This window comes from Tamandua tetradactyla, chromosome 8, assembly GCF_023851605.1.
Source record: "Tamandua tetradactyla isolate mTamTet1 chromosome 8, mTamTet1.pri, whole genome shotgun sequence".
NCBI classification, from domain to species: domain Eukaryota; kingdom Metazoa; phylum Chordata; class Mammalia; order Pilosa; family Myrmecophagidae; genus Tamandua; species Tamandua tetradactyla.
Window position 1 is genome coordinate 61,742,916 of NC_135334.1, and position 26,868 is coordinate 61,769,783.

Genomic DNA, 26,868 nt, shown 5'->3' on the forward strand with positions numbered 1-26,868 from the left:
CGGAAGTGAGCTTCTCGGAGCTGGGAGAAGAAAGGGGGCGTAACTGGAAGAAGAGACCCGGACCTGGCGAGATTCGGAGGTCACGTGGGCCGGGGGCGAAGTCCTCAGGGGATGGGCTGTGCGAGCAACACGGAATTTTGGGGTGACCCAAAGACGGAGTACCAAAGGGGATGGTTAGGATGGCATCATGGAGTTGGGCTGTAATTGAGAGCTAGGTCGAGTGGCTGCGAAGTCAGGCTCCATTTCCTGCTCTCTGAGTGACCCACTGCAAGTCACTGCATTTCTCGGAGCCTTAGTTTCCTCATCAATAAATGCGTACATGATGCGCAAGATTGCTGTGGGATTAAGACGAGATGCTGCGTGGGCCATCATGCCTAGGGATACACTGGCTTGTAGTAAAAGGTCAATGACTTGTCATGGCAGTTATTATCATTGTTATCATTACGTGGATATCATTATCAAACATTACGTGGGATTTGCGGATGGCCGGGGGAGTGGCAATAGAATTGAGGCGGCCTTAGCAGGGTTTGGCGGTATGAAGAAGGGAGAATATGGGGTGACCAAGTTGAGAGGTGGGCTAGGCGGGCGAAACAGTTAAGGATAAGATACAGTTGCGAGATAGGAGGGGTCCATGGAGCTTTAAAAGCAGACTTCGGGGTGACTGCAAGGAAGGGGGTCTCTGAGGAGAGGACGGCACGAGAGGAAGTGGTGAGTGGAGACCGCGCCCTTAGGGCCCGGGCGGCGTGGGTAGAGGTGACCTAGGTTAGGACTGCGGCGTTGAGTGGCTTTGGGTTTCCCGGGGGAGGAGCCGGTCCTCGGTGGGCGGAGCTTCTGGCAAATGCCAGCTCTGTCTGCTCCCCTCTGCGGGTCTTCTACTCTCCCGCCTCCGCTGCAGCCGCCAGCCTGAGCGATGGGGCGCTGCTTCCTCAAGCTGCTGCTGCTGCTCATGCCCCTCCAGGCGTCTGGTGCCGCCATCCTCCGATCGCAGGCTCTGAGGGCCTTCGGCAGTCTGCACTTGCCACCCAGCCCCACCTCCCACCCCTCTGTGGCCTTGAATTACTCGATTCGCTACTTTCAACAGAAGGTAAGTAGGGGTGGAAGGTGAGGTGGCCCGGGGTTTTGCCGCCCCTGGCCCAACCGCCGAGACTGCCACAGTCCGGCAGAGCTCCAGCGAGTGGACCCACCCACTCGATGCTTCTGAGTTGCCTGGTCCACAGCCCTACTCCAGACTTCGCCAGTCCAGCCTCCTATTCGCCGCTCCTAGCCTGCCCTCCAAAATTCAGACCCCCTAATGCCCAGGACCTGTCAGGCCTTTGGCTCACACTTTCCAGAGGACACCCCCAAGTCCAAGTTCTATTTAAAATCTCTCCTTCCATTGCCAATAACTTATTATCAGACCTGGCTCCACACTCTTGATTCAGTCTCTTTTCTAACTGGCCGGGACAGTCACTTCAGCTCTCTTTCCTCCCAGAGGATGCCTCAATTCAGACTTCCTTGACTTATCCCCAAATTCAAATTATTTAAAGCCATCTCTGGCTCCTCTCCAAGATGACAGTCATCGTTTGTCCCAAGGGAGCCCCTAAATATAAATTCTTATATCTTTACCTATTTAGGTAGTATCTATCTAAATATGCCAGTCCGTCATTTCATGCTCACTTCAAAATTGTTTTTGCAGCTCTTTTATTAAGAGTATTTGACTTCTGTTCTCCGAACTACTAAAAATTGTAACTCATGCGTGTAAAGGAAGTTGTAGTGGTATATAAAAATTTGGTAGTAGTGGCTGTGGGGTTTGTCTGTATATGGTTCTGAAGCTTGATTTTAGAGGTTTAAGGTAGGCTTTTGATTCCGCTGTGCTTGACTACAGGATGGAACATTCCCCACAAGTCCAGATGTGAAAAGATATCCTGTGTGAAATGATAGGCTTTCTTATAGTTTTGTGTTTCTGGAAGCTGATGTAGCAATAGGCAGAGATTTGAGACAGGTTGGGATTAAAGTGAGAGGCTGAGGCTTGGCTTGAGATGGACCAGGATTCCACTCTGATAGCTGTGTGACCTTGGGAAAGTTGTATAGTACCTCTCTGAGGCCAGTTTTTTGATCTCCATCAGTTTGATGGTTAAATGAGAGAAGGTGAGATGTCCCTAGCATAGTATCTGTCCTCAAGCAGGTATTTGCTAATGTGTGATTACTGTTCCAGCTGAATTTTGAATGGGAATTTGGGATAAAGGGATGACACAAATTTATAGAATAACTTATAAGGAACGGCTTTTGACCCAGAAGTTTTAATTTGAGTTTATGAGGAAGAGAAAGCATTTTAATTTTAGCAAAGGCATCAGGAAACTTGTCTCTTTTTTTTTCAAGCGACTTGCTTAGATGAACTCCCCAGACCTCTGTTTCCTCATTTATAAATTGAAAGATTTGAACTAGAGCAGTGTTTTCATACTTTACTGGGGAAAATGAAGGACTCTTGGGGGTGGGTGAAGGTCATGAATTTATAGAATAACTTATAAGGAGCGGCTTTTGACCCAGAAGTTTGAATTTGAGTTTATGAAGAAGAGAAAGCATTTTAATTTTAGCAAAGGCATCAGGAAACTTGTCTTTGTTTTTTTTCAAGCGACTTGCTTAGATGAACTCCCCAGACCTCTGTTTCCTCATTTATAAATGGAAAGGTTTGGGCTAGAGCAGTGTGTTACATACTTTACTGGGGAAAATGAAGGGCTCTTGGGGGTGGCTGAAGGCCAAAGTGGAGGCCAGGTTAGGGTGCTCTAACTCCCTCTCTCTCTGACCTTGTTCGACCAGAGCTCTCTGCTTTTATATGTTTTATGTATTGGGATTTTATATAAGACCATTTGCAGGCTTTCATTATTAAAGTAGAATTTTAGAACTCTTGGATGAGAAGATCTGTAAAATCACTTCGGGAATGATAATAAAGAGAATTATCAGCAGAAAAGGAAATAGTGGAAGGGTAGAAGTGGGTGAATGGCCTATTCCTAATTTTTATCCTTTCATTGCAGAATCCTTTCTTAACTAGTCTTTAGAAATATAGTTTAAGGCCAGTTCTTTCTCTGTTTTTCGTATTTGTAAGACCTGTTTATCTTTACTCAGCTACCCTTTGTCCTTTGGTTTATATTTTGTGTATATTTTAGGGTACATGTATTTATAACTGTAAAAAATATTTTTTCTAACGTATGCTCTAATTGAGTATTATTTCATTTTTTGAGAAAAATTTCAACAAAAATTTTTGAAACAGTTTTATTCACATACCACACAATTCATCCACAATGTACAATCAGTGGCTTTCAGTATAATCACAGAGTTGTGCGTTCATCATCATCCATAAATGTTTTTATTCTGTAATAATAGATATAGTAGTTCCATTTTCTGAACCATAGATTTTTCAGTTGGAACTGTCTATATGTACATGTCATTAGGACACATGAAATATTTTTATACTTCTCAATAATAAACTTTGGGGTGGGCCACAGTGGCTCAGCAGGTAGAGGTCTTGCCTGCCATGCTGGAGAACTGGGTTCGATTCCCGGTGCCTGCCCATGTGAAAAAAAAAACTTGGTAGGGCTCAAAGGCCAGATACTTTTGTTTAAGTTTAATTTTTGTCAAGTTTTTTTTTTTTCCACATGGGCAGGCACCTGGAACTGAATCCGGGTCTCCAGCATGGCTGGCAAGAACTCTGCCACTGAGCCACCGTTGCCCACCCATTTGTCAAGTTTTATAATAGTATTTTTCTTGAGTTATGTCTGTCCAAATGACAAGCTGCTCCCTGCTTTCTTCATGTGCTATAGTCTCCCTAAAACTGAGTATGGTAAGAAGGCTTAGCCCATGACCCTGCCTCTCCCCTGCTTAGAAATACTTAATAATCCTGATTGTTTATAGGATAAAAGCCAAACTCTTTGGCTTGGAATCCATTGTTTCTCAGCATGTGATCCCAACTGGCCTTACTAGCTTCTTGTCCTGCCACAAAACCCCTCTCCATCTCCAGACATATACACTTTTAGTACATAGAACACAGACCCAAGGGAATTTTACTGTGTCAGAAATTCCATCTGGAGTGCCATCCCTCTTTTCTATTTGTTGAGCTCTTCTATTCCCAGCTCAAATGTCATGTCTTCTGTGAAGCCTTCTTGACTTCTTTAGGGCAATTAATTGGTCTTTTTTAACCTGTACACTCACTGTTTTGTATGTATCTTACCATCCAGATAGCACTTTCCAGGACCTAGCAGTGCCCATAAGGAATGTAAAACACAAAATAAGTATCTGTTGAGAGAGTGAACGAATAATTATAATTATCCAAAGGAAGCCGAAACAAAGCAAAGGCTACTGTCATTTCGTTGATATAAATCTTTTTTTTTCCCCCTCCGGGGCTCTAAGACACTCATTTATTCCATATCATTTTGAATGGATTAAATTCAAAGTTGTTTTGTTTTTGGCATCTACAGAGTTTTCATATCCTAGGTCTGAAAACAATCATAATATCATCAAGGATATCTTCAATCTATACACAAATAAAATAATATTATCTATGTTTCTGGTCTTTATTGATATCCTAGACATTTGACCAAAACTTTTGTATTGGGCATAATGTCACGGAAGCTGCAACCATGTACGTCTGGGGAGCCTAGATCTGACACATGTGCTATGATGATAAATAAATGCCATCTTCTGAAATCTCTCTTGCAGTGATCACCACTTTCCACTGTATATTCTGATTATTGTGGAAAGTTCTTTCCCTGGAGCACAAGCTCTTCTAGACAGAGCCATGTTTTACTCTTTGCTGGGTCCCCACCTACCCTACATGTAGTTGCCCCTTGTCACATTTTTGTTAAATAAATAAATGACTTCCCAGTCATCAAAAGCATGTTTCATTTTGTTTTTGTTTAGAAATTAACACATTAAATAGTTTTGATTACACTAGTAGATGTATAAAAACTGTTTCTGTCCCTTATTTTTTTAATTTGTTTTTCCCCCTAGTATGTATTTTTATTCCATATGTTCCTCTCATCTGTTGATAAGGTAGATAAAAGGAGCATCAGACACAAGGTTTTCACAGTCACATTGTGAAAGCTTTGTCATTATACAATCATCATTAAGAAACATGGCTACAGGAACACAGCTCTACATTTTCAGGCAGTTCCCTCCAGCCTCTCCATTACATCTTGGATAACGAGGTGATATCTACTTAATGCATAAGAATAACCTCCAGGATAACCTCTCAACTCTGTTTGGAATCTCTCAGCCATTGACACTTTGTCTCATTTCACTCTTCCCCCTTTTGGTCGAGAAGGTTTTCTCAATCCCTTGATGCTGGGTCTCAGCTCATTCTAGAGTTTTTCTCAATCCCTTGATGCTGAATCTCAGCTCATTCTGGGATTTCTGTCCCATGTTGCCAGGAAGATCTACACCCCTGTGAGTCATGTCCCACATAGACAGGGGGAGGGTGGTGAGTCTGCTTGCTGTGTTGGCTGGAGAGAGAGGCCACATCTGAGCAACAAAAGAGGTTCTCTTGGGGGTGACTCTTAGGCTTAATTTTAAGTAGGTTTGACCTATCCACTGTGGGGTTAAGTTTCATATGAACAAACCCCAGGACTGGGGGCTCAGCCTATAGCTTTGGTTGTCTACACTGCTTGTGAGAATATCAAGAATTCAACTTGGGGAAGTTGAGTTTTCCCCTGTTCTCGCCATTCCCCAAAGGGGACTTTGCAAATACTTTTCCACTCACTGATCAAATCACTCTGGGATTCATCAGGGCATCAACTGGACAAACCAACACAATCTCATGTCCTATACGAAGTTCCATGTACTTAAGGTGTTCAATCAACTATCTACATAAGTTATATTAGGAAATGCACTAGTCAAAGTATAGATTTGTACCAAATAAACATTTTTTGTTTTAGTCTCACACATTAGTTGAAATTTAAAAATAAGTACCATCTATTTTCAGCACACTGCAGTAATGACATTCTTTTGTTCTTCCTCATGCAAAAACATTTTTTAAATTTGTACATTTAGTCACTATCATTATACACTCTAGGCATTCCTAGATTACACCATCTCAATCTTTATTGTCTATCTTTCTTTGTGATTTCATTTATGCCCCAATCCTCCTCCCTTTATCATTCTCATATGCAGCTTCATTCAGTGTTTTAACATAATTGTATTACAGTTAGGTAATATTGTACTGTCCATTTCTGAGTTTTTCTATTCAGTCCTGTTGCACAATCTGTATCCCTTCAGCTCCAATTACCCAATATCTTACCTTATTTCTATCTCCTGATGGTCTCTGTTACCAAGGAAATATTCCAAGCTTATTCACTAATGTCAGTTCATATCAGTGAGACCATACAGTATTTGCCCTTTTGTTTCTGGCTAATCACACTCAGCATAATATCCTTAAGGTCCATTCATGTTGTTACATACTTCATAACTTTATTCTGTCTTACAGCTGCATAATATTCCATCTTATGTAAATGTCACAGTTTGTTTAGCCAACTGTCTGTTGATGGACATTTTGGCTGTTTCCATCTCTTGGTAATTGTTAATAATGCTGCTATAAACATTGGTGTGTAAATGTCCATTTGTGTCCTTGGCCTTGTGTCCTTTGAGTAGAGACAGCATATAGATGGGTCCTGTTTTTTAATCCATTCTGCCAGACTATGTCTTTTGATTGGAGAGTTTAATCCATTAACATTCAGTGTTATTACTGCATGGGTAGTACTTTCTTCTACTTTGCCTTCTGGATTTTATATGTCATATATAATTTTCCTTCTTTTTACCTTTACTCATAGCCTTCCTTTCTATACTCTTTTCCACACCTCTCTCTTCTGTCTTTGTATCTGTCTCTAGTGTTCCCTTTAGTATTTCTTGCAGAGCTGGTCTCTTGGTCATAAGTTCTCTCAGTGATTTTTTGTTTGAAAATGTTTTAATTTCTCCCTCATTTTTGAAAGACAATTTTGCTGGATATAGAATTCTTGGTTGGCAGTTTTTCTCTTTTAATAATTTAAATATATTATCCCACTGTTTTTTTGCCTCCATGGTTTCTGCTGAGAGATCTGCGCATAGTCTTATTGGGCTTCCCTTGTATGTGATGGATTGCTTTCCTCTTGCTGCTTTCAAGATCCTCTCTTTCTCTTTGACCTCTGACATTCTGATTATTAAATATCTTGGAGTATGTCTATTTGGATCTATTCTCTTTGGGGTACGTGCACTTCTTGGATCTTTAATTTTAAGTCTTTCATAAGAGTTGGGAAATTTTCAGTGATAATTTCCTCCATTAGTTTTTCTTCTCTTTTCTCCTTCTGGGACACCCACAACACGTATATTCGTGCGCTTCATATTGTCTTTCAGTTCCCTAAAGTCCCTGTTCATATTTTTCCATTTTTTTTCCTATTGTTTCTGTTTCTTGTCGGATTTCAGATGTTCCATCCTCCAGTTCACTAATCCTATGTTCTGTCTCTTGAAATCTACCATTGTAGGTTTCCATTGTTTTTTTCATCTCTTCTACTGTGTCTTTCATTCCCATAAGTTCTGTGATTTGTCTTTTCAGACTTTCAGTTTCTTCTTTTTGTTCTTTCCTTGCTTTCTTTATATCCTTCCTCAATTCATTGATTTGGTTTTTGATGAGGTTTTCCATGTCTTTTCGTATATTCTGAATTAATTGTTTCAGCTCCTGTATGTCATTTGAATTGTTGGTTTGTTCCTTTGACTGGGCCATATCTTCAATTTTCCTAGTGTGATTTATTATTTTTTGCTGGTGTCTAGGTATTTAATTACTTTAATTAGTTTATTCTGGAGGTTGCTTTCACTTCTTTTATCTAGGGTTTTCTTGCTGGATGAATTTGTTGTCTATCTATTCTTTGACATTCTGTTGAGCTTTATCTGGACCTTTAGCTTAAGTTTTGTTTAACAGAGGAGAATTATTCAGTTCTTGTTTTCTTGTTTCTTGCCCTGCTTGTGTAGTGTCTTCCCCCCACCCCCCACCACACTTAGGAGGGTCTACTTAGATATTATACACCCAGCCAGATTTTCCCAGACCAAACTGGCCTCCTATCAGGAGGAAAGAGTCACCTGCGTCGGTTTTCCCTGAGGGTGAGACCCAGCAGGTTGAAAGACTTCCCTGTGAAGTCTCTGGACTCTGTTTTTCTTATCCTGCCCAGTATGTGGCGTTTGTCTGACTGCAGGTCCCACCAGCATAAGATGGTGCGGTACCTTTAACTTTGGCAGACTCACCCTGCTGGGGACATGGTGGAGACAGAGGAGAGGTTGTAGGCTGGTTTTAATGGCTTCACATTACCATGTGCTGGGGTCTGAATTCCTTGATGGAGGGATTCCACCTGAGTTGGGCTTCACCCCTCCCCTGGGGAAGGCACAGGCTTCAGATAAGCCCCCAAAAGAGCTCACTTCTGCCTATGCCTGGGGCAGTTGCAGCCTGAAAAGTCCTGCCGCTGTATCCAGAGGCAGTCAAGCCTTTATAGATACACAGCCACAAAAACCTCTGTTTCCTTCTCTTTTTTTTTCCCCTTTTTCTGTCATTCCTGCCCCCTTGGCGTCGGGGCAAAAACGAGCAACCTCTGCTTTGATCAGGTTCACCTAAGCTGGGGGCCTATTTTTAGTAGTCAGAATTTGTTAATTAGTTCCACAATTGGCATTTGATTGTGCCCAGCCCTGCTGCTGGTAAAGTCCTTTCCTTTCCCCTCTGGGAAGTGGCCTGTGCGGGAGGGGTGCTGGCTGCCGCAGCTTTGGGAACTCACGGTTCTGGGGGGTGCTTGCAGCCAGTCCATCTGGTCCAGACTGGGGTACGCTGTGTGTCTGGTCACTGACGTGGCCCCATGAACTGTTCTGTAATGTTTCTGGTTATTTAGTAGTTGTTCTGGAGGACGAACTAAAATGCGCACGTTGTTAAACTGCCGTCTTTACCCGGAAGTCTCCATGGTTTTTTTTTTCAATGAATATTCAGAACAAATTGTTAAAGTTTTTATGTCATAATTTTCTAAAGTGGCAATATTAAATAATGATAACATATATCGTTGTTTATGTGTGTTTGGTAATGGGTTTAGATTTGAAAGATGTGTACTAATTTACACATTTTAATTTACAAAGTATATTAATATATAGCACGACTTCGTTTCTGCAGATACTTGCTGAGCAGTTGTATGTGAATTATCCAACTTAATTTTCACAAGACAACTCTGGGATAGATTTTATTTTTTTCATTTTACATTTGGGAAAACAAGCCCAAAGACATGAAATAATTTGCTCAAATGCAACAGCTAACAGAAGACTGTGTTAGCACTCAAGCTCAGATCTGTCTTCAAATTCTCTTCTCTTTCTACTACATCAAAGAATATTTGTAGAGCTGGTGGGCGTGGTGTGGGTGTGCAGGTGCATGTAAGTAGGGTACCAGATACTGATGCTTATGTGCTCAGAGCTCAGGGGAAGCGGGGCAGGGTTGCGTGACTGTATATGCTGCGGGTGATTTTGGCCCCGGCATGAAGGCACCGGGAATTGAACCTGGATCTCCGGCATGGCAGGAGAGAACTCTGCCTGCTGAGCCACCATGGCCCGCCCTCCTGATGAATTCTTGTCATCCAAAAGTGGTTTCTTGGAACCCAACTACCAAGGTACGAGGAAGCCAAATTGCCCTGTTGAGAGGTTCCTAAAAAACAGCATCAGCTTGCCAACCATATTTCTCGCATTGATGGAAGCTAGCTGCCATGTTGTGAAGTACCATATAGCCAGGCAAAAATGACAAGGAACAGAGGACAGCTTCTGGCTAATGGCCAGCAAGGACCAAAGGCCATCAGTGAGGAACTGAATCCTGTGAACAACCATGGCAGCAGGCCTCCTGGCCAAGCTACTACAGTTTTTGACTCATCTGTTCATACCTTGAATAAAGGGAGCATCAGCTGTAAGGTTTTCACAGTCACCAAGTTACATTGTAGAGGCTGTATCATTATACAATCCATCTTTAAGAATCAGGGTTACTGGAATACATTTCAACAGTTTCATGTCCTTGTTGAAATACCCTTTGATGCTGATGCCTCCAGCCCCAGAAGGCTGTCTCACCAGTGCTCGCCGATGATACCCACACCAGGCTGTTTCTGCCCAAAGTGTCTTGTCCCGCAGTTACTAATGTCCAGGATGCTAATTTCTCTGCAAGAGTAAAACTCCCAGCAATGTCTTTTGTTGCTGCCAACGCTGCTAGAACAGGACTTGCTGCTTGGCTCTGTTAATATTCCAGGTCATTATTAGTAAATTCTTCCCCCTTTTGCTTTGTTTTTCTGCTACCTTTATTGCCAAGTTATGACTTTTAGCCAAGGAATTTTGGGGAGCAAGGCCAAATACTTGAGTGACAGGCATGATGTGGTAGATTCTGTCTCTCCAACATCAGCCCCAGGTCCTGTGATTCAGGATTAGACTTCTCACAGGATTCCCTGTTGGTCCTCCACTCATCCTTAAAGACCTCACCTCTGTTACCCTGCAGACATGTCTAGATGTGTTGAATCCTAAGTGCATAAAGGGGCGGTGGCTAGTGTGATTAATCCTCAAGGTTAGTTACATTTCACATTTCTGTTAAACACTTCATAACATTCTCAATAGACTTGGTTCATATATATAAAGACATATTTTTTTTAGGGGAGTGGGGTGGTGCATTATCTGGGAATCAAACCCAGTCCTCCCACGTGGAAGGTGAGCATTATACCACTGAACCACCTGTGCACCTGTTATATTTTTAATAATATTTGTAGCTGACACTTTTTTTTAGCACTTCTATATACCAGGCACTGTTCTAAGTATTGTCCAGACACTATCTCATTTAATACTTTCAGTAACTCTAGGTTGGAGGTGCTTTTGTTATTCCCATTTTACAGTTGAAAGAACTGATGCCCTGAGAAGTTAGATAACTTCTCCACAGCCACTCACCTAGAGTGATGAGCTGAGTTGCCAATTCCAGCTGTCTGCCTCCAAAGCCTGCGATGTGACACCCAGCTGCCTCTCATGCCACTGGAAGGAGGCACAGGATTATAGCCACCTATGACCTCAAGGAGACCCTCTAATTTTATTTTAAATATTGTTTTAAAATTGGCATCTTTGGGTCTAATTACGTTTTTTCTACGGTTAGCTTAGTTTTTTACACATTTTGTTCCTCAGTATATGTGCATTTGCAGACAGAAGTTTTGTTAAAGTTAAAGAAAATATTGCATAAAGAAGCTCACACAGTAACATTAGGTAAGATGTGCTCTTCCAGGACTTTTATACCCAGTTTTGGCCCCATTTTGGTTAAATATGCTGGTAAATGCTTTCTTAGCTGGAACAAAATTGACCTTTTAAAAATCACAGACAAATCCAAATAAATAGTAAAGTATTATTTCTCTTTAAAGTACTAATGCAAGTCTCAGATCAACCAGAAGTACCTCACTCTGGAACTCTGGGAAATTATGCCAGTGCTGCCCTCTTAACCCATCTCAGAGAAGGAAGTGGCACAGCCCCTCTTTCCAGGTCTAAAAATCTTCTTCTTGCTTGCTGTTTGGCTCTCTGTGTGTATTAATCATTCACCTCAAGGATTTCTTAAAGAGTATTTATTCCCAAAATAGAGATGTGGAAGTCAACCTTCACCACATGGCAATAACTCCATTCCTATAACTTTCCCATAGGATTAAGTCTGATCATTGTCACTTGTTAAAATTATACAAGTGAACCAACTATAGACTGGAATTTCCCCCTTGGAAGAAAAAAAGAATATTTGTTGTTTTTACAAGGGAAAATAAAACAAACGTTTAAAAAGATGACCTTGGTATTGATTAAATTTTATTAGTGCAAAAATTTGTGTGTGTGTTTAAGTTTGGCTCACAATTATTGTTTTTATTACTTTTCCTGATGGTGTATGACTAGAATGTTTGGCCAACATCACTGTGATTTAATAACCTAAGTTAAACAAGGAACTACAACCCAAACAATGGCTTTGATTCAGTAGGTAGGAAAGTGAGGAAGTACTTGTTATCGTTTGTCAGTGAATTTTTTTTTTAATGCAGTTGGAACCACGGGTCACACTGCAGACATTGCCCTTTTAAACTGTCGGAAACCTCTGTCATTTCCTGAGCACTGATAGCCCTTCCTTTGAGGGAGGAACTCATACAACAATTTTGAAAAGCAGTGGTTATGACTCTCTTCTGTTCGACATCTAATGGTTCCCTTCTCTTGAACAGTTGGCTTTAAATGACAATGACTGATATAGTTTGTGCAGAGTAACAAAAACTTTTTGTTTGCCTCTTTATGTAGTTTAATTTCTAAAAAATGACTGTCCTTTAAAAGAGAAGATAATTTCCATTTACTAGGCACATCTCTATAATCTCCTCAAGAGCAGTGACCCTGTATCTTATTGCTGTGGATTTGGAGTGCCTGCCACAGCATCAAGATCTATACAAGCAGAATTGACCTGAAGGAAAGATACTGTGTTTCCTGCTCTGCCATATCATAGATATCAAATACAAAAATTACAAACAATAAATGCAAAATATTAAATACGAGATGTAGAAGAGCTTGTTGCTGTTACTAATTTTGAGTCAGTACTTTGGTCCATCTCTTAAGAATGTGAGATGAAGTGAAGTGAATGTTGACTGAGATGCCATGGGGATTACTTTTCAAAAAAATATGGATCTTGGTTTTTCATGATTTCCAGAAGTGCTTTTCACAGGGTTCCATAGCATTTCCAAATCCTTTTAATGATTCAAATTTATAGTCTCTATTCTCTAGGTGGCCTTCTCCATATATATATATATATATATATATATATATATATATATATATATATATATATATATATATATACCTCTCCACCCAGCCAAATATATACATACATTCAATTTTTCCTCTTGTTCTTCTTCAAAAGATTTATCCTATAAATTCTTTGACTTTGAAGGTGTCTGATGAATCCTGTATTGTTCCTTTATGTTGTTCAAAATTACCCCCTCTAAGAAGCTCTTCTTCATCAGTTGGAAAAAGAAGTGTTTTAATTTGCTAAAGCTGCCGAAATGCAGTTACCATAAAATGGACTAACTTTCAACAGTGGAAATTTATTAGTTTACAAGCTTACAGTTCTGAGGCTTTGAAAATGTCCAAATCTAGGCATCGTCAAAACAATACCTTCTTCCTGAAGACTGGCTGCCAGCAATCCTGGTCTCTATCAGATGGCAAGACACATGGCGACAACTGCTGGTCTCCCTTCTCCAGGGTTTCATTTCTTCCAGTTTCTGACTTCCATGTTTTTTTTATCTCAGCTTCTATGATTTTCTCTCTCAGCTACTATGACTTTCTCTCTTTGTCTTTCTCTATATTTCATCTTCTTATAGAGGATTCCAGTAAGAGGGTTAATACCAACTCTGAAGGAGATAGGTCACATCCCATGATCTTACTCCCCAAATATCCTACTTAGAATAGTTGCACACCCACAGAAATGGATTAATTTTAAGAACATACTTTTTCTGGGGTCCATAACGTATCTAAACCAAGGGACAAACAAGTAGTGTAGCAACAAACAACATTCTTTTGCTCTTCTTTCAGTTTCTATTTCATTCCTTGTTATTCCTTCTTTGTTTACACATCTCACAAGTGCAGGCAGCTCTAGTTGCTGTTGTGAGTTCCGTGTACCTCTTTTTTACAATTCTGAACTGGTGGACTCTTGCCTCTCAGTGTATCTTGACTGCCTAGCTCTTGCTCAACTAATAAAGGTTTACATGAGGCAAATGAATTCTAGGATCAACCTTTAAAAAAATAATCAGAAATGTAAATATACTCGAAAAAAATCCCTAATCCTTATTTTTTATCTCTATGTATTATTGATACTCTATGCCCAGCACTACACGCTAGTTGTCTCATTGTTTTATATACACTATGCTTGGATATGACTTAAACATTGCTGGTTTATTTCTGCTTGGAATGGTTTATTTCTTTCCTTTCTGCCTAGAAAACTCCTGTTCATCCTTCACCACTCAGATCTTACATCATTGTGTTGGGTTTGAAAGGAAGTATGCCCCCTAAGAAAAGCCATGTTTTAAAACAAATCCCATTACATAAAGGTAGAATAATCCGTATTCAATACTGTATGTTTGAAACCGTAATCAGATCATCTCCCTGGACTATTCTCTCCTGTGAATTCTGTTAGCATTGGTTTTATCATATTTTGCCTAGTACTACCAGTATGGCACAGACATGGCCTAATCAGAACAGAAGCTTGTCAAAGACCTGAGGCCTCTCGCAGTTCTCTATATTCTTTCTTTAGGTTTGGGGAAGGGACTGGGCAGCAGGAAGAAGGGTTGTACATCACTAATGGTTCTCAGGCAGTTATTTGCCAACTGGTCTGGAAGTATTTCAGTATTTCACGAACTGGCTGAGCATCAACCTTGGTTATCCCAGGTAGTAAGCTTCTTAAAAACAGGATGCTACTTACATTGCTTAGATCCCCTCAGATGAAGGATGCTTCAGGGCAGTTCAATGTGTAATGTCCAAAACAGATAAACTTTAATTGCAGACATTAATGTGTTACATAAACTCTCTTCTAAAACTCCTCAGAATTTTTTTTGCGTTATTGTTGATGGTGCTTCTCTTCTCCTGGTCATCCAGAGTAGAAAACTTAGGAATCATATGATTCCCTTACCTTTACTTCCACAACAAAACCAGTTAATCACCAAGACCTTTCCGTGTTTGCAACCTAGTATCTGTCCCTGCCTTTATGCTCCTGGGAGTACAATCTTGTACAGGCTCATAATTCCAGGCTAAACCATTGCAACAGCCTACTTAGTCCCTCTGTTCTTTTAGACTTAGTCCAGGCCAGCTGCACCAGTTTCCCCTGCCCCACCCTCCTATCTTCAAATCCAGTTCTTCTTAAGCCCTATTTAAAGCCCCTTTAGGAAATCATTCTCCCATTGACCCAGTCCAGCATATGCTGTCCTTCCCTGGAGCATATAGAGTACGCATTGTCTATAGCTCTCATTTGGTTGTGAATTGTGTTCTATTTTGTGAGATTGTTCTTGTTAACCTGCTCCTTACATTGCTTAGATCCCCGCAGATGTAAGTAGCAATTACATCTTAGAATGTGACAGAACAGGCAGCTATCCCTGAAGTAGAGAGCACACACACCCACAAGGGCATTCTGATTCAGGCCACATAGAATTTTTTGTTGTTGTTGGGCGGCTGCATGGTCTGGAAATCAAACCTGGGTCTCCTGCATGGAAGGTGAGCATTCTACCACTGACACATAGATTTTTTTTAAACTGCTTGATAGTTTCAAATTCTGTAGCTTGGTTGCTCAGTAATGTGCAATTTTGTTTAAAAATGCTGATTATGACCCACTAAATGGATTAAAAGTTTCATTTTGAAAAACACCAATCTGTTCTCTAAGGGCCTTACAAAGGTGGCTGTTTCTCTTATCATGGAGAGGTGAGGCATAGAAAACAATGATTTTTACAATAGGGTGGGTGTAAAGACACCCTCAAAAGAGGTACTGGGCCATGGAATGAAAGCATCTTAATATGCAGATAACTATCTGCTAATTATCTTCTAACTGTAGACTTCTAGGACTATAATTGTAATGGCACTGTTTACGTTTCCCTGGCAATGGGTTGGCTTAAACAAGGGAGTTTATTAAATCACAGTTTTAGGCTAGGATAAATGTTCAAATCAAGACCTCAATAAGGTGATGCTTTCTTCCTGAAGACTGATATTTTGGGGCTAATTGCTGATGATCCTTGGTTCTGAGCACTTCTGTCACATGACAATGTATATAGTGCCCTCTCCTGGCCTGTCCTTCTCTTCTGGGTTCTGTTGCCCCTTAGCTTCTTGCTTCCTTAAATTTCATTTGCCTATAAAGGCCTCCAGTAGTAAGATTAAGATCCATGTTGATTGATCAAGCCACACCTTAACTGAGGTAACCTCATCAAATGTCCTACTTACAGTGGATTCATGCCCATAGGAATGTATTAAGTTTAAGAACATGTTTTTCTGGGTACATAGCTCCAGCCACCATAGGCACGAAACGTCCTCTAGTAAATAATGGGAAACTATAATTATGATCCCTGAGTAATTTCCCTTAGAATGTACTATTTTCCATTATTGTTGTTTTTAAATGTGTGTTTACCACTTTCCTACCATTTCAAGATTGAGTTGGATTTTAACTTGATAATTTCAGGATCTGTTCACATTTGCTGAGCTCAAACACTCCTCATAGGCAGATAACAGAGTGTAGTTGGTGGCCTCAGTAGCTCAGAGCAGAGTTAGCCAGCATAACCCAGGCCTAGCTTAGGATATCGGTCCTCTGGTATCACTTCTTATTTCTCACTTCTACTCAGTCACCTCAACTGTCCTATGTGCTTTATGCTTGAACTATAGAAATGAGCAAAAAAGAGGGAGGCCTTTTTTTTTTCCTATTTACACAAAATTTAAAGGGGGAGGTCTTGTGGCATGGGGGGAAGTAAGTACACAGGTTCTCCACTTCATACGTTCCTATGAATAACAAATGAAATAATGTACTTATAGTCCTTAGTGCAGCTCTTATATTATTCATAGAGGCAGAGGGAATGATGTTTATAGTGTGATCAATAAATTCTAACTTTTATTATGTAGGATTCCTTCAGCCTTGGAGTTCCTATAGTTTAGCAGATAGAAGACATGTCTATATAAATAACTACAGTGGAAGGCTGCATTAGAAAATCACTGTTAAAATGACCATGGAGCTCCGCTGGCCCGCCGCGCGGCGTCCACGCCCCGCAGCAGCCGACCCGCCCGCCCTCCTTCTCCCCTCTCTTTCTCCGCCGGCCCGCCGCGCGGCGCCCACGCCCCGCAGCAGCCGACCGGCCCGCCCTCCTTCTCCCCTCTCTTTCTCCGCCGGCCCGCCGCGCGGCGCCCACGCCCCGCAGCAGCCGACCCGCCCGCCCTCCTTCTCCCCTCTCTTTCTCCGCCGGCCCGCCGCGCGGCGCCCACGCCCCGCAGCAGCCGACCCGCCCGCCCTCCTTCTCCCCTCTCTTTCTCCGCCGGCCCGCCGCGCGGCGCCCACGCCCCGCAGCAGCCGACCTGCCCGCCCTCCTTCTCCCCCCTCCTCCCCCTCCTGCTCCGGCCGCTCTCCAACCACCACGGTGCCCTCTTCCCCCGCCTTCACCGGCTCCTCCACCACCAGCCTCTACAGCCTTGCCGCCCTCACCTTTCCTCCTCCAGAACAGCTACTGGGGGAGTGGAGATAATACAGAGCAGCTCCCGGAGCCACGAGGGAGAGCAAAGGGACGGCGTACCCCATCCTGGAACGGCTGACTATCTGGGAGAACCAGCTCCAGTGAGATCACCAAGGGGCACGGGCTTTCCTGGGTGGGACGGCAAGCGACCGGAGTCCCTCCCTTCCACCTTCCCAGGCCAGCTGGTAGAATTGGACAGGCGGTCCCCTTAGGCCGCGGCGGCTGGTGCCCCCACCACCGAGGCCCCCCGGAACAACTGAGATAGTTGGGTCGGAAATTCCCAGACTGCGGAGAACAGTGACCGGGGGATCCCTTCCAAACACGTGACTCCCCCGTCGGCTGGGAATAGTGCACTCTCCCGGGCTGCGACAGCTGGCGCCCTCCCGCCACGCTTGGTGCCCCGGGCCGACTAGCTAATTCGGCCGGACGCTCTTCCGTGCTGCGGCGGCCGGCGACCCTCCCCGCATTCGGAACCCCAGGCCGGCTGGCATTCTTCCAAGACGCTTCGGCTGCCGAACCTCCCCTACGGCGAGAATTTTCCAGAGTTAAAGGACCCACAGCAGCTTTCATTGGTGGAACCCGTAGACAAACGTGTGCCACGAGCGCCACCTACTGGGCAGGATAAGAAAAACAGAACCCAGAGATTGCACAGAAAAATCTTTCAACCTGTGGGGTCGAACACCCAGGGAAATCTGACTAAATGCCCAGACGCCAGCAGAAGATAACGGATCACGCTCAGAAAATTGAACATGTGGCCCAGTCAAACGAAGAAACCAATAGTTCAAATGAGATACAGGAGCTGAAACAACTAATGCTGAATATACGAACAGAAATGGAAAACCTCTTCAAAAACGAAATCGATAAATTGAGGGAGGACATGAAGAAGACATGGGCTGAACATAAAGAAGAAATAGAAAAACTGAAAAAACAAATCACAGAACTTATGGAAGTGAAAGATAAAGTAGAAAAGATGGAAAAAACAATGGATACCTACAACGACAGATTTAAAGAAACAGAAGATAGAATTAGTGATTTGGAGGATGAAACATCTGAATTCCAAAAAGAAACAGAAACTATCCGGAAAAGAATGGAAAAATTTGAACAAGGTATCAGGGAACTGAAGGACAATGTGAACCGTACAAATATACGTGTAGTGGGTATCCCAGAAGGAGAAGAGAAGGGAAAAGGAGGAGAAAAATGAATGGAAGAAATTATCACTGAAAATTTCCCAACTCTTATGAAAGACCTAAAATTACAGATCCAAGAAGTGCAGCGCACCCCAAAGAGATTAGACACAAATAGGCGTTCCCCAAGACACTTACTAGTTAGAATGTCAGAGGTCAAAGAGAAAGAGAGGATCTTGAAAGCAGCGAGAGAAAAACAATCCGTCACATACAAGGGAAACCCAATAAGACTATGTGTAGATTTCTCAGCAGAAACAATGGAAGCTAGAAGACAGTGGGATGATATATTTAAGTTACTAAAAGAGAAAAACTGCCAGCCAAGACTCCTATATCCAGCAAAATTGTCCTTCAAAAATGAGGGAGAAATTAAAACATTCTCAGACAAAAAGTCACTAAGAGAATTTGTGACCAAGAGACCAGCTCTGCAAGAAATACTAAAGGAAGCACTAGAGTCAGAACCGAAAAGACAGAAGAGAGAGACATGGAGAAAAGTGTAGAAAGAAGGAAAGTCAGATATGATATATATAATACAAAAGGCAAAATGGTAGAGGAAAATATTATCCAAACAGTAATAACTCTAAATGTCAATGGACTGAATTCCCCAATTAAAAGACATAGACTGGCAGAATGGATTAAAAAACAGGATCCTTCTATATGCTGTCTACAGGAAACACATCTTAGACCCAAAGATAAATATAGGTTGAAAGTGAAAGGTTGGGAAAAGATATTTCATGCAAATAACAACCAGAAAAGAGCAGGAGTGGCTATACTAATATCCAACAAGTTAGACTTCAAATGTAAAACAGTTAAAAGAGACAAAGAAGGACACTATATACTATTAAAAGGAACAATTAAGCAAGAAGACATAACAATCATAAATATTTACGCACCGAACCAGAATGCCCCAAAATACGGGAGGAATACACTGCAAACACTGAAAAGGGAAATAGACACATATACCATAATAGTTGGAGACTTCAATTCCCCACTCTCATCAATGGACAGAACATCTACACAGAGGATCAATAAAGAAATAGAGAACCTGAATATTACTATAAATGAGCTTGACTTAACAGACATTTATAGGACATTACATCCCACAACAGCAGGATACACCTTTTTTTCAAGTGCTCATGGATCATTCTCAAAGATAGACCATATGCTGGGTCACAAAGCAAGTCTTAACAAATTTAAAAATATTGAAATCATACACAACACTTTCTCGGATCATAAAGGAATGAAGTTGGAAATCAATAATAGGCGGAGTGCCAGAAAATTCATAAATACATGGAGGCTCAACAACACACTCTTAAACAACAAGTGGGTCAAAGAAGAAATTGCAAGAGAAATTAGTAAATACCTAGAGGCAAATGAAAATGAAGACACAACATATCAAAACTTATGGGACGCAGCAAAGGCAGTGCTAAGAGGGAAATTTATTGCCCTAAATGCCTTTATCAGAAAAGAAGAAAAGGCAAAAATGCAGGAATTAACTGTCCACTTGGAAGAACTGGAGAAAGAACAGCAAACTAATCCCAAAGCAAGCAAAAGGAAAGAAATAACAAAGATTAGAGCAGAAATAAATGAAATTGAAAACATGAAAACAATAGAGAAAATCAATAAGACCAGAAGTTGGTTCTATGAGAAAATCAACAAGATTGATGGGCCCTTAGCAAGATTGACAAAAAGAAGAAGAGAGAGGATGCAAATAAATAAGATTAGAAATGAAAGAGGAGACATAACTACTGACCTCACAGAAATAAAGGAGGTAATAACAGGATACTATGAACAACTTTACGCTAATAAATACAACAATTTAGAAGAAATGGACAGGTTCCTGGAAAGACATGAACAACCAACTTTGACTCAAGAAGAAATAGACGACCTCAACAAACCAATCACAAGTAAAGAGATTGAATTAGTTATTCAAAAGCTCCCTAAAAAGAAAAGTCCAGGACCAGACGGCTTCACATGTGAATTCTATCAAACATTCCAGAAAGAATTAGTACCTACTCTCCTCAAACTGTTCAACATAATCGAAGTGGAGGGAAAAGTACCTAATTCATTCTATGAAGCCAACATCACCCTCATACCAAAACCAGGCAAAGATATTACAAAAAAAGAAAACTACAGACCAATCTCTCTAATGAATACAGATGCAAAAATTCTCAATAAAATTCTAGCAAATCGTATCCAACAACACATTAAAAGAATTATACATCATGACCAAGTAGGATTCATCCCAGGTATGCAAGGATGGTTCAACATAAGAAAATCAATTAATGTACTACACCATATCAACAAATCAAAGCAGAAAAATCACATGATCATCTCAATTGATGCAGAGAAGGCATTTGACAAGATTCAACATCCTTTCCTGCTGAAAACACTTCAAAAGATAGGAATACAAGGGAACTTCCTTAAAATGATAGAGGGAATATATGAAAAACCCACAGCTAATATCATCCTCAATGGGGAAAAATTGAAAACTTTCCCCCTAAGATCAGGAACAAGACAAGGATGTCCACTATCACCACTATTATTCAACATTGTGTTGGAAGTTCTAGCCAGAGCAATTAGGCAAGAAAAAGAAATACAAGGCATCAAAATTGGAAAGGAAGAAGTAAAACTATCACTGTTTGCAGACGATATGATACTATATGTAGAAAACCCAGAAAAATCCACAACAAAATTACTAGAGCTAATAAATGAGTACAGCAAAGTAGCAGGCTACAAGATCAACATTCAAAAATCTGTAGCTTTTCTATACACTAGTAATGAACAAGCTGAGGCGGAAATCAAGAAACGAATCCCATTTACAATCGCAACTAAAAGAATAAAATACCTAGGAATAAATTTAACCAAAGAGACAAAAAACCTATATAAAGAAAACTACAAAAAACTGTTAAAAGAAATCACAGAAGACCTAAATAGATGGAAGGGCATACCGTGTTCATGGATTGGAAGACTAAATATAGTCAAGATGTCAATCCTACCTAAATTGATTTACAGATTCAATGCAATACCAATCAAAATCCCAACAACTTATTTTTCAGAAATAGAAAAACCAATAAGCAAATTTATCTGGAAGGGCAGGGTGCCCCGAATTGCTAAAAACATCTTGAGGGAAAAAAACGAAGCTGGAGGTCTCGCGCTGCCTGACTTTAAGGCATATTATGAAGCCACAGTGGTCAAAACAGCATGGTATTGGCATAAAGATAGATATATCGACCAATGGAATCGAATAGAATGCTCAGATATAGACCCTCTCATCTATGGACATTTGATCTTTGATAAGGCAGTCAAGCCAACTCACCTGGGACAGAACAGTCTCTTCAATAAATGGTACCTAGAGAACTGGATATCCATATGCAAAAGAATGAAAGAAGACCCATATCTCACACCCTATACAAAAGTTAACTCAAAATGGATCAAAGATCTAAACATTAGGTCTAAGACCATAAAACAGTTAGAGGAAAATGTTGGGAGATATCTTATGGATCTTACAACTGGAGGCGGTTTTATGGACCTTAAACCTAAAGCAAGAACACTGAAGAAGGAAATAAATAAATGGGAGCTCCTCAAAATTAAACACTTTTGTGCATCAAAGAACTTCATCAAGAAAGTAGAAAGACAGCCTACACAATGGGAGACAATATTTGGAAACGACATATCAGATAAAGGTCTAGTATCCAGAATTTATAAAGAGATTGTTCAACTCAACAACAAAAAGACAGCCAACCCAATTACAAAATGGGAAAAAGACTTAAACAGACACCTACCAGAAGACGAAATACGGATGGCCAAGAGGCACATGAAGAGATGCTCAATGTCCCTGGCCATTAGAGAAATGCAAATCAAAACCACAATGAGATATCATCTCACACCCACCAGAATGGCCATTATCAACAAAACAGAAAATGACAAGTGCTGGAGAGGATGCGGAGAAAGAGGCACACTTATCCACTGTTGGTGGGAATGTCAAAGGGTGCAACCACTGTGGAAGGCAGTTTGGCGGTTCCTCAAAAAGCTGAATATAGAATTGCCATACGACCCAGCAATACCATTGCTAGGTATCTACTCAAAGGACTTAAGGGCAAAGACACAAACGGACATTTGCACACCAATGTTTATAGCAGCGTTATTTACAATTGCAAAGAGATGGAAACAGCCAAAATCTCCATCAACAGAAGAGTGGCTAAACAAACTGTGGTATATACATACGATGGAATATTATGCAGCTTTAAGACAAGATAAACTTATGAACCATGTAATAACATGGATGGACCTAGAGAATATTATGCTGAGTGAATCCAGCCAAAAACTAAAGGACAAATACTGTATGGTCCCACTGATGTGAACGGACATTCGAGAATAAACTTGAAATATGTCATTGGTAACAGAGTTCAGCAGGAGTTAGAAACAGGGTAAGACAATGGGTAATTGAGGCTGAAGGGATACAGACTGTGCAACAGGACTAGATACAAAAACTCAAAAATGGACAGCACAATAATACCTAATTGTAAAGTAATCATGTTAAAATACTGAATGAAGCTGCATCTGAGCTATAGGGTTTTTTTTGTTTTTGTTTGCTTGTTGGTTTGTTTGTTGTTGTTTTTTACTATTATTACTACTTTTATTTCTTTTCTTTATATTAACATTTTATATCTTTTTCTATTGTGTTGCTAGTTCCTCTAAACCGATGCAAATGTACTAAGAAACAATGATCATGCATCTATGTGATGATGTTAAGAATTACTGAGTGCATATGTAGAATGGTATGATTTCTAAATGTTGTGTTAATTTCTTTTTTTTCTTTCCGTTAATAAAAAATATATATAAATAAATAAATAAAACTGAATATTCTCTTAAAAAAAAAAAAATGACCATGGAAGCCAAAGGCAGGAAGGCCTAGGAATGGTTCATGTAGAAGGTGGCACCGAATAGGAATCCTCACCCCTGCAATCCTGGGACCATGACCTAGTTTGACATACTAAACTAGAAGGCCATGGGGATTAAAGACTTAATTATCACCTACTCCAGGACTCCTCCTCTTATCATCCTATTAAAATTCATTTTGCTTCTCTTATTCTCTATCAGAATAAACCCTGCCCAACTGCAATTTCTAAGTTTTTATTATTTGTGTGTTTGTTTGGTTGTTGTCTATTTCACTAGACTATACCTACTAAGGGCAGTGACCGTGTCTTACTTGTTCACTGTTGTATTTTTAGCACTTGTTCCTTGGTAGGGACTCAAAGAAATACTTGTTGAATGAATGAATGAAGAAATGAATGTAACCATTGACTGTTATTTCTCTGTACGTCCTGTTAACTCTAGACAGTAATCATACAAAATGGTGATATGGTGGCAAAAGTACCTGAAAGTAATCAAAGGAAGTAATTTTATCGTGCCTGAGTGGATTGTTATTGTTCTGAGTGTTGTGGTTTCAGCTGACATATCCTCTTCCTTTATCGTTTTTATACAATGCTCTTATTGTTCAGATTGGATGAATATTCAAAATAAGAATGGTCTGGAGATTGTATCTTTAAGATGATGATGAAAGGTCTCTAGAGGCCATTTATAGTGAAATTAGGTCTGAAATGTGAAATTTGGAATTCCCCAAAACAAAAAAGCTTTGCAAATTTCTTTCTTCACTTGTTTAGTTTGGTGGAGGCTATTCATGTGGGAATTTTGTAAAGCTTAAATTTTCAGAGTGCTAAAAACCTTTAAAATCATGTATGTATGATTCAAGATAATGAAAGCAACTCATTTTTTAAAAATATGTTTTTATTGACAAATCTCCTGTGAGAACCCTTCCACACAGTTCTTTTAGGCAGGGATGGTAACTTACTTTTCTAGGCTTCCACAGCACTTTGCATATAAAATTTAATCACATCACTATGTGATTGTTTATTCGTATGTCTATTCGTATCCATCAAATTCAGAACTTCTTGAGAGATGGAATTGTATCTTAATTCTCTTCTCTATACCAGCCGTTTAGTGAGTGTTTCCTGGCTGCTATCACAAATACCACAAAATGGGTTGGCTTGAACAGCAGGAATTTATTGACTCATAAATCAATTTGAGTTTTTGAAGGTTTTGAAGCTAGGAGTATCCAGAATTTAGGCGTCTGTAAAGCAATACTTTCTCCCTGAAGACTGCAGTGTTCTGGGACTGGCTGCCAGAGGTCTTTGGCCCTTGATATGGTAATGTCCATGGCAATCAATGTCTTCTCCTTTCTCCTGTGGTTCTTTTGACTTCCAGTTTCTTCCTTCCCTATAGCTTTCTCTCTGTGCCCTTCTTTATAAGTAATAGGATTAAGACTCATCCCAATTCAGTTGGCCACAATTTAACAAAAAATAACTCTTCAAAAGATCCTATTTACAGTGGGTTCACAATCACAGGAATAGATTAAAATTAAGAACATGTTTTCTGTGATACATAACTCTGTCTCCCACAGCAAATATTCAACAGCTATTTTTAAGTGAATGAAAAATTTAATATGGATAGGATTTAATGAACTATAATTTATATATAAATGTATAGTGTTATAGAAATATAAACATTATATACACATCATAACTGAGAGTTAAGAATTAACAAAAAATTGTGATTACTGAATCATCAAATAGATGCTTTTCTTACTTGCTTTTATAGCATAAAATGACCAAAGGAAAATGCCTGAGATTGCTGAACTGTGGCCCAGTTATACAACCATCTGATAATGGTTGTATATCTTGTGATTGTAAAGCCCTTGTAACTGGCCCCACTTGAACCCCCTTATCCTGTTGTTCAACTTTAGAGCCTTAAGATCACAAAAGATAACCACTATTGTTTATTAATGAAGGAACTGGGATCAGCTCAGAAATAACTCACCCCAATTCCTTAACTGTCTTGCTAGACGAAGCTGCATCTAGCAAAAGTTAGCCTATCTGACATGTGCAGTAGTTTAGACTTTAACCTATTAGTGATCTATACCTTATATTAATACTAAAAATCACACCCATCATCATATTAAGGCTGCCGTTTCTTACATACGTTTTATGATTAAACATGTAATCAGTGTGCACATGCTCAGTAATTAGATCATCTCTCCCTTTGTCATCTCGAGCCATTGTACTCATTATCCTAAAACCTGCTTATCTGTTCATACTATAAAACTATCAGAGTTACTGCGTTTGGGGAGACAGATTTTTAGGCTGATAGACCATCTGATCTCCTGCTTCGTACTTAGCAATAAAGCTTTTTCTATGAATCCCTGGTGTCTCAGGAATTGATCATTTGAACACATCAGGCAGCGAATCCACCTCTTTCAATCAGTATCAACATTTTAAATAATCCAGAGCTCTTAAAGGAAATTTTAAATGTTTAATAATCTATTTCCTATTATTATTATCTTATTCTATGTGTAGAAAAATGAGACACCCTAACTCCAGAAGCCCCTTAATTTCCTTTACAATCACTTCTTACTTAAAAGGGTAAACACTGCCCTGACTTCTAACAGCATAAATTTTGAATTCCGACTTTTAAAAGAAGTGTGATGAATGCCATGTTTAAATTATGTGACTTTATCTCTAGATTCAACAGGAGAAAGAATTAAAATAACTGGCTTCTCTGAATCTCAATTTATTCATTTAAGAGATTGGACTTGATATTTAAGTCCTCTTCCTGCCTTAAAATTTCATGAATTAAGTATTTAAAACTTAACAAGCGCTCCTACTTTGCCACTTATACAACGTCGCCCTCTGATGGTGTAACATTTCCTAAAATTTCTAGGTTGAATAATTACAGAGGTATGATCTCCTAAGTTGCAAACCGAAACCGTGGCCAGATAATTCTTAACACCTTGCGAATAGTGTGAACTAATGAATTTGCTTACATGAAAGTATTAACTATTTGTTATAACTATAGTCTGTCATTTACATCGGGCTTCACTGTGTTCTATAGGCCTATGTTTTTTTTTAATTTCTGTTTTAGTAATTGTAATATGTATGCAATTTAAAATTTCCCTTTTTAACCACATTCCCATACTGAATTCAGTGTTGTTAATTGCATTCACAATGTTGTGCTACCGTCACCATCATCCATTACCAAAACTTTTCCATCAACCAAATAGAAACTCTGTACAAGTTAGACATTAACTTCCTATTCCCTACATTCACCCTGGCCCCTGATAACCTATATTCTAGTTTCTGACTCTATGGATCTTCTTATACTAATTATTTCATATCAGTGAGATCATATATTATTTGACCTTTTGTGTTTGACTTATTTCGCTCATGTTATTTTCAGGGTTCATCCATGCTATCTTGTATATCAGAACTTCATTCCATTTTATGGCTGAATTATACTCCATTGTGTATATATACCACATTTTAAAATTCATTCATTGGTTGATGGACAATTGAGTTGCCTCCATCCTTTGCAAATTGTGAATAATGCTGCTATGAACTTTG

At 40.0% G+C, this 26,868-nt stretch overlaps 1 protein-coding gene across 5 annotated transcripts in view; it reads left to right on the top strand.

Annotated features, from left to right (window-relative positions):
- Positions 1-26,868, top strand: part of PRCP (prolylcarboxypeptidase) — a 100,795-nt gene that overhangs the window by 381 nt on the left and 73,546 nt on the right. The window contains exon 2 of one of the 5 annotated variants that reach the window (XM_077113438.1): positions 896-1,084. The exons of 1 other annotated variant lie outside the window; for it this stretch is intronic. In XM_077113438.1, coding sequence (XP_076969553.1) covers positions 911-1,084 — 174 coding nt within the window. In that variant the 5' untranslated portion in view covers positions 896-910. Of the gene's footprint in view, positions 1-2; positions 80-548; positions 709-752; positions 1,085-26,868 lie in introns of those variants that run through there. 3 more of the 5 variants (XM_077113440.1, XM_077113441.1, XM_077113436.1) reach the window with 3 other exon arrangements.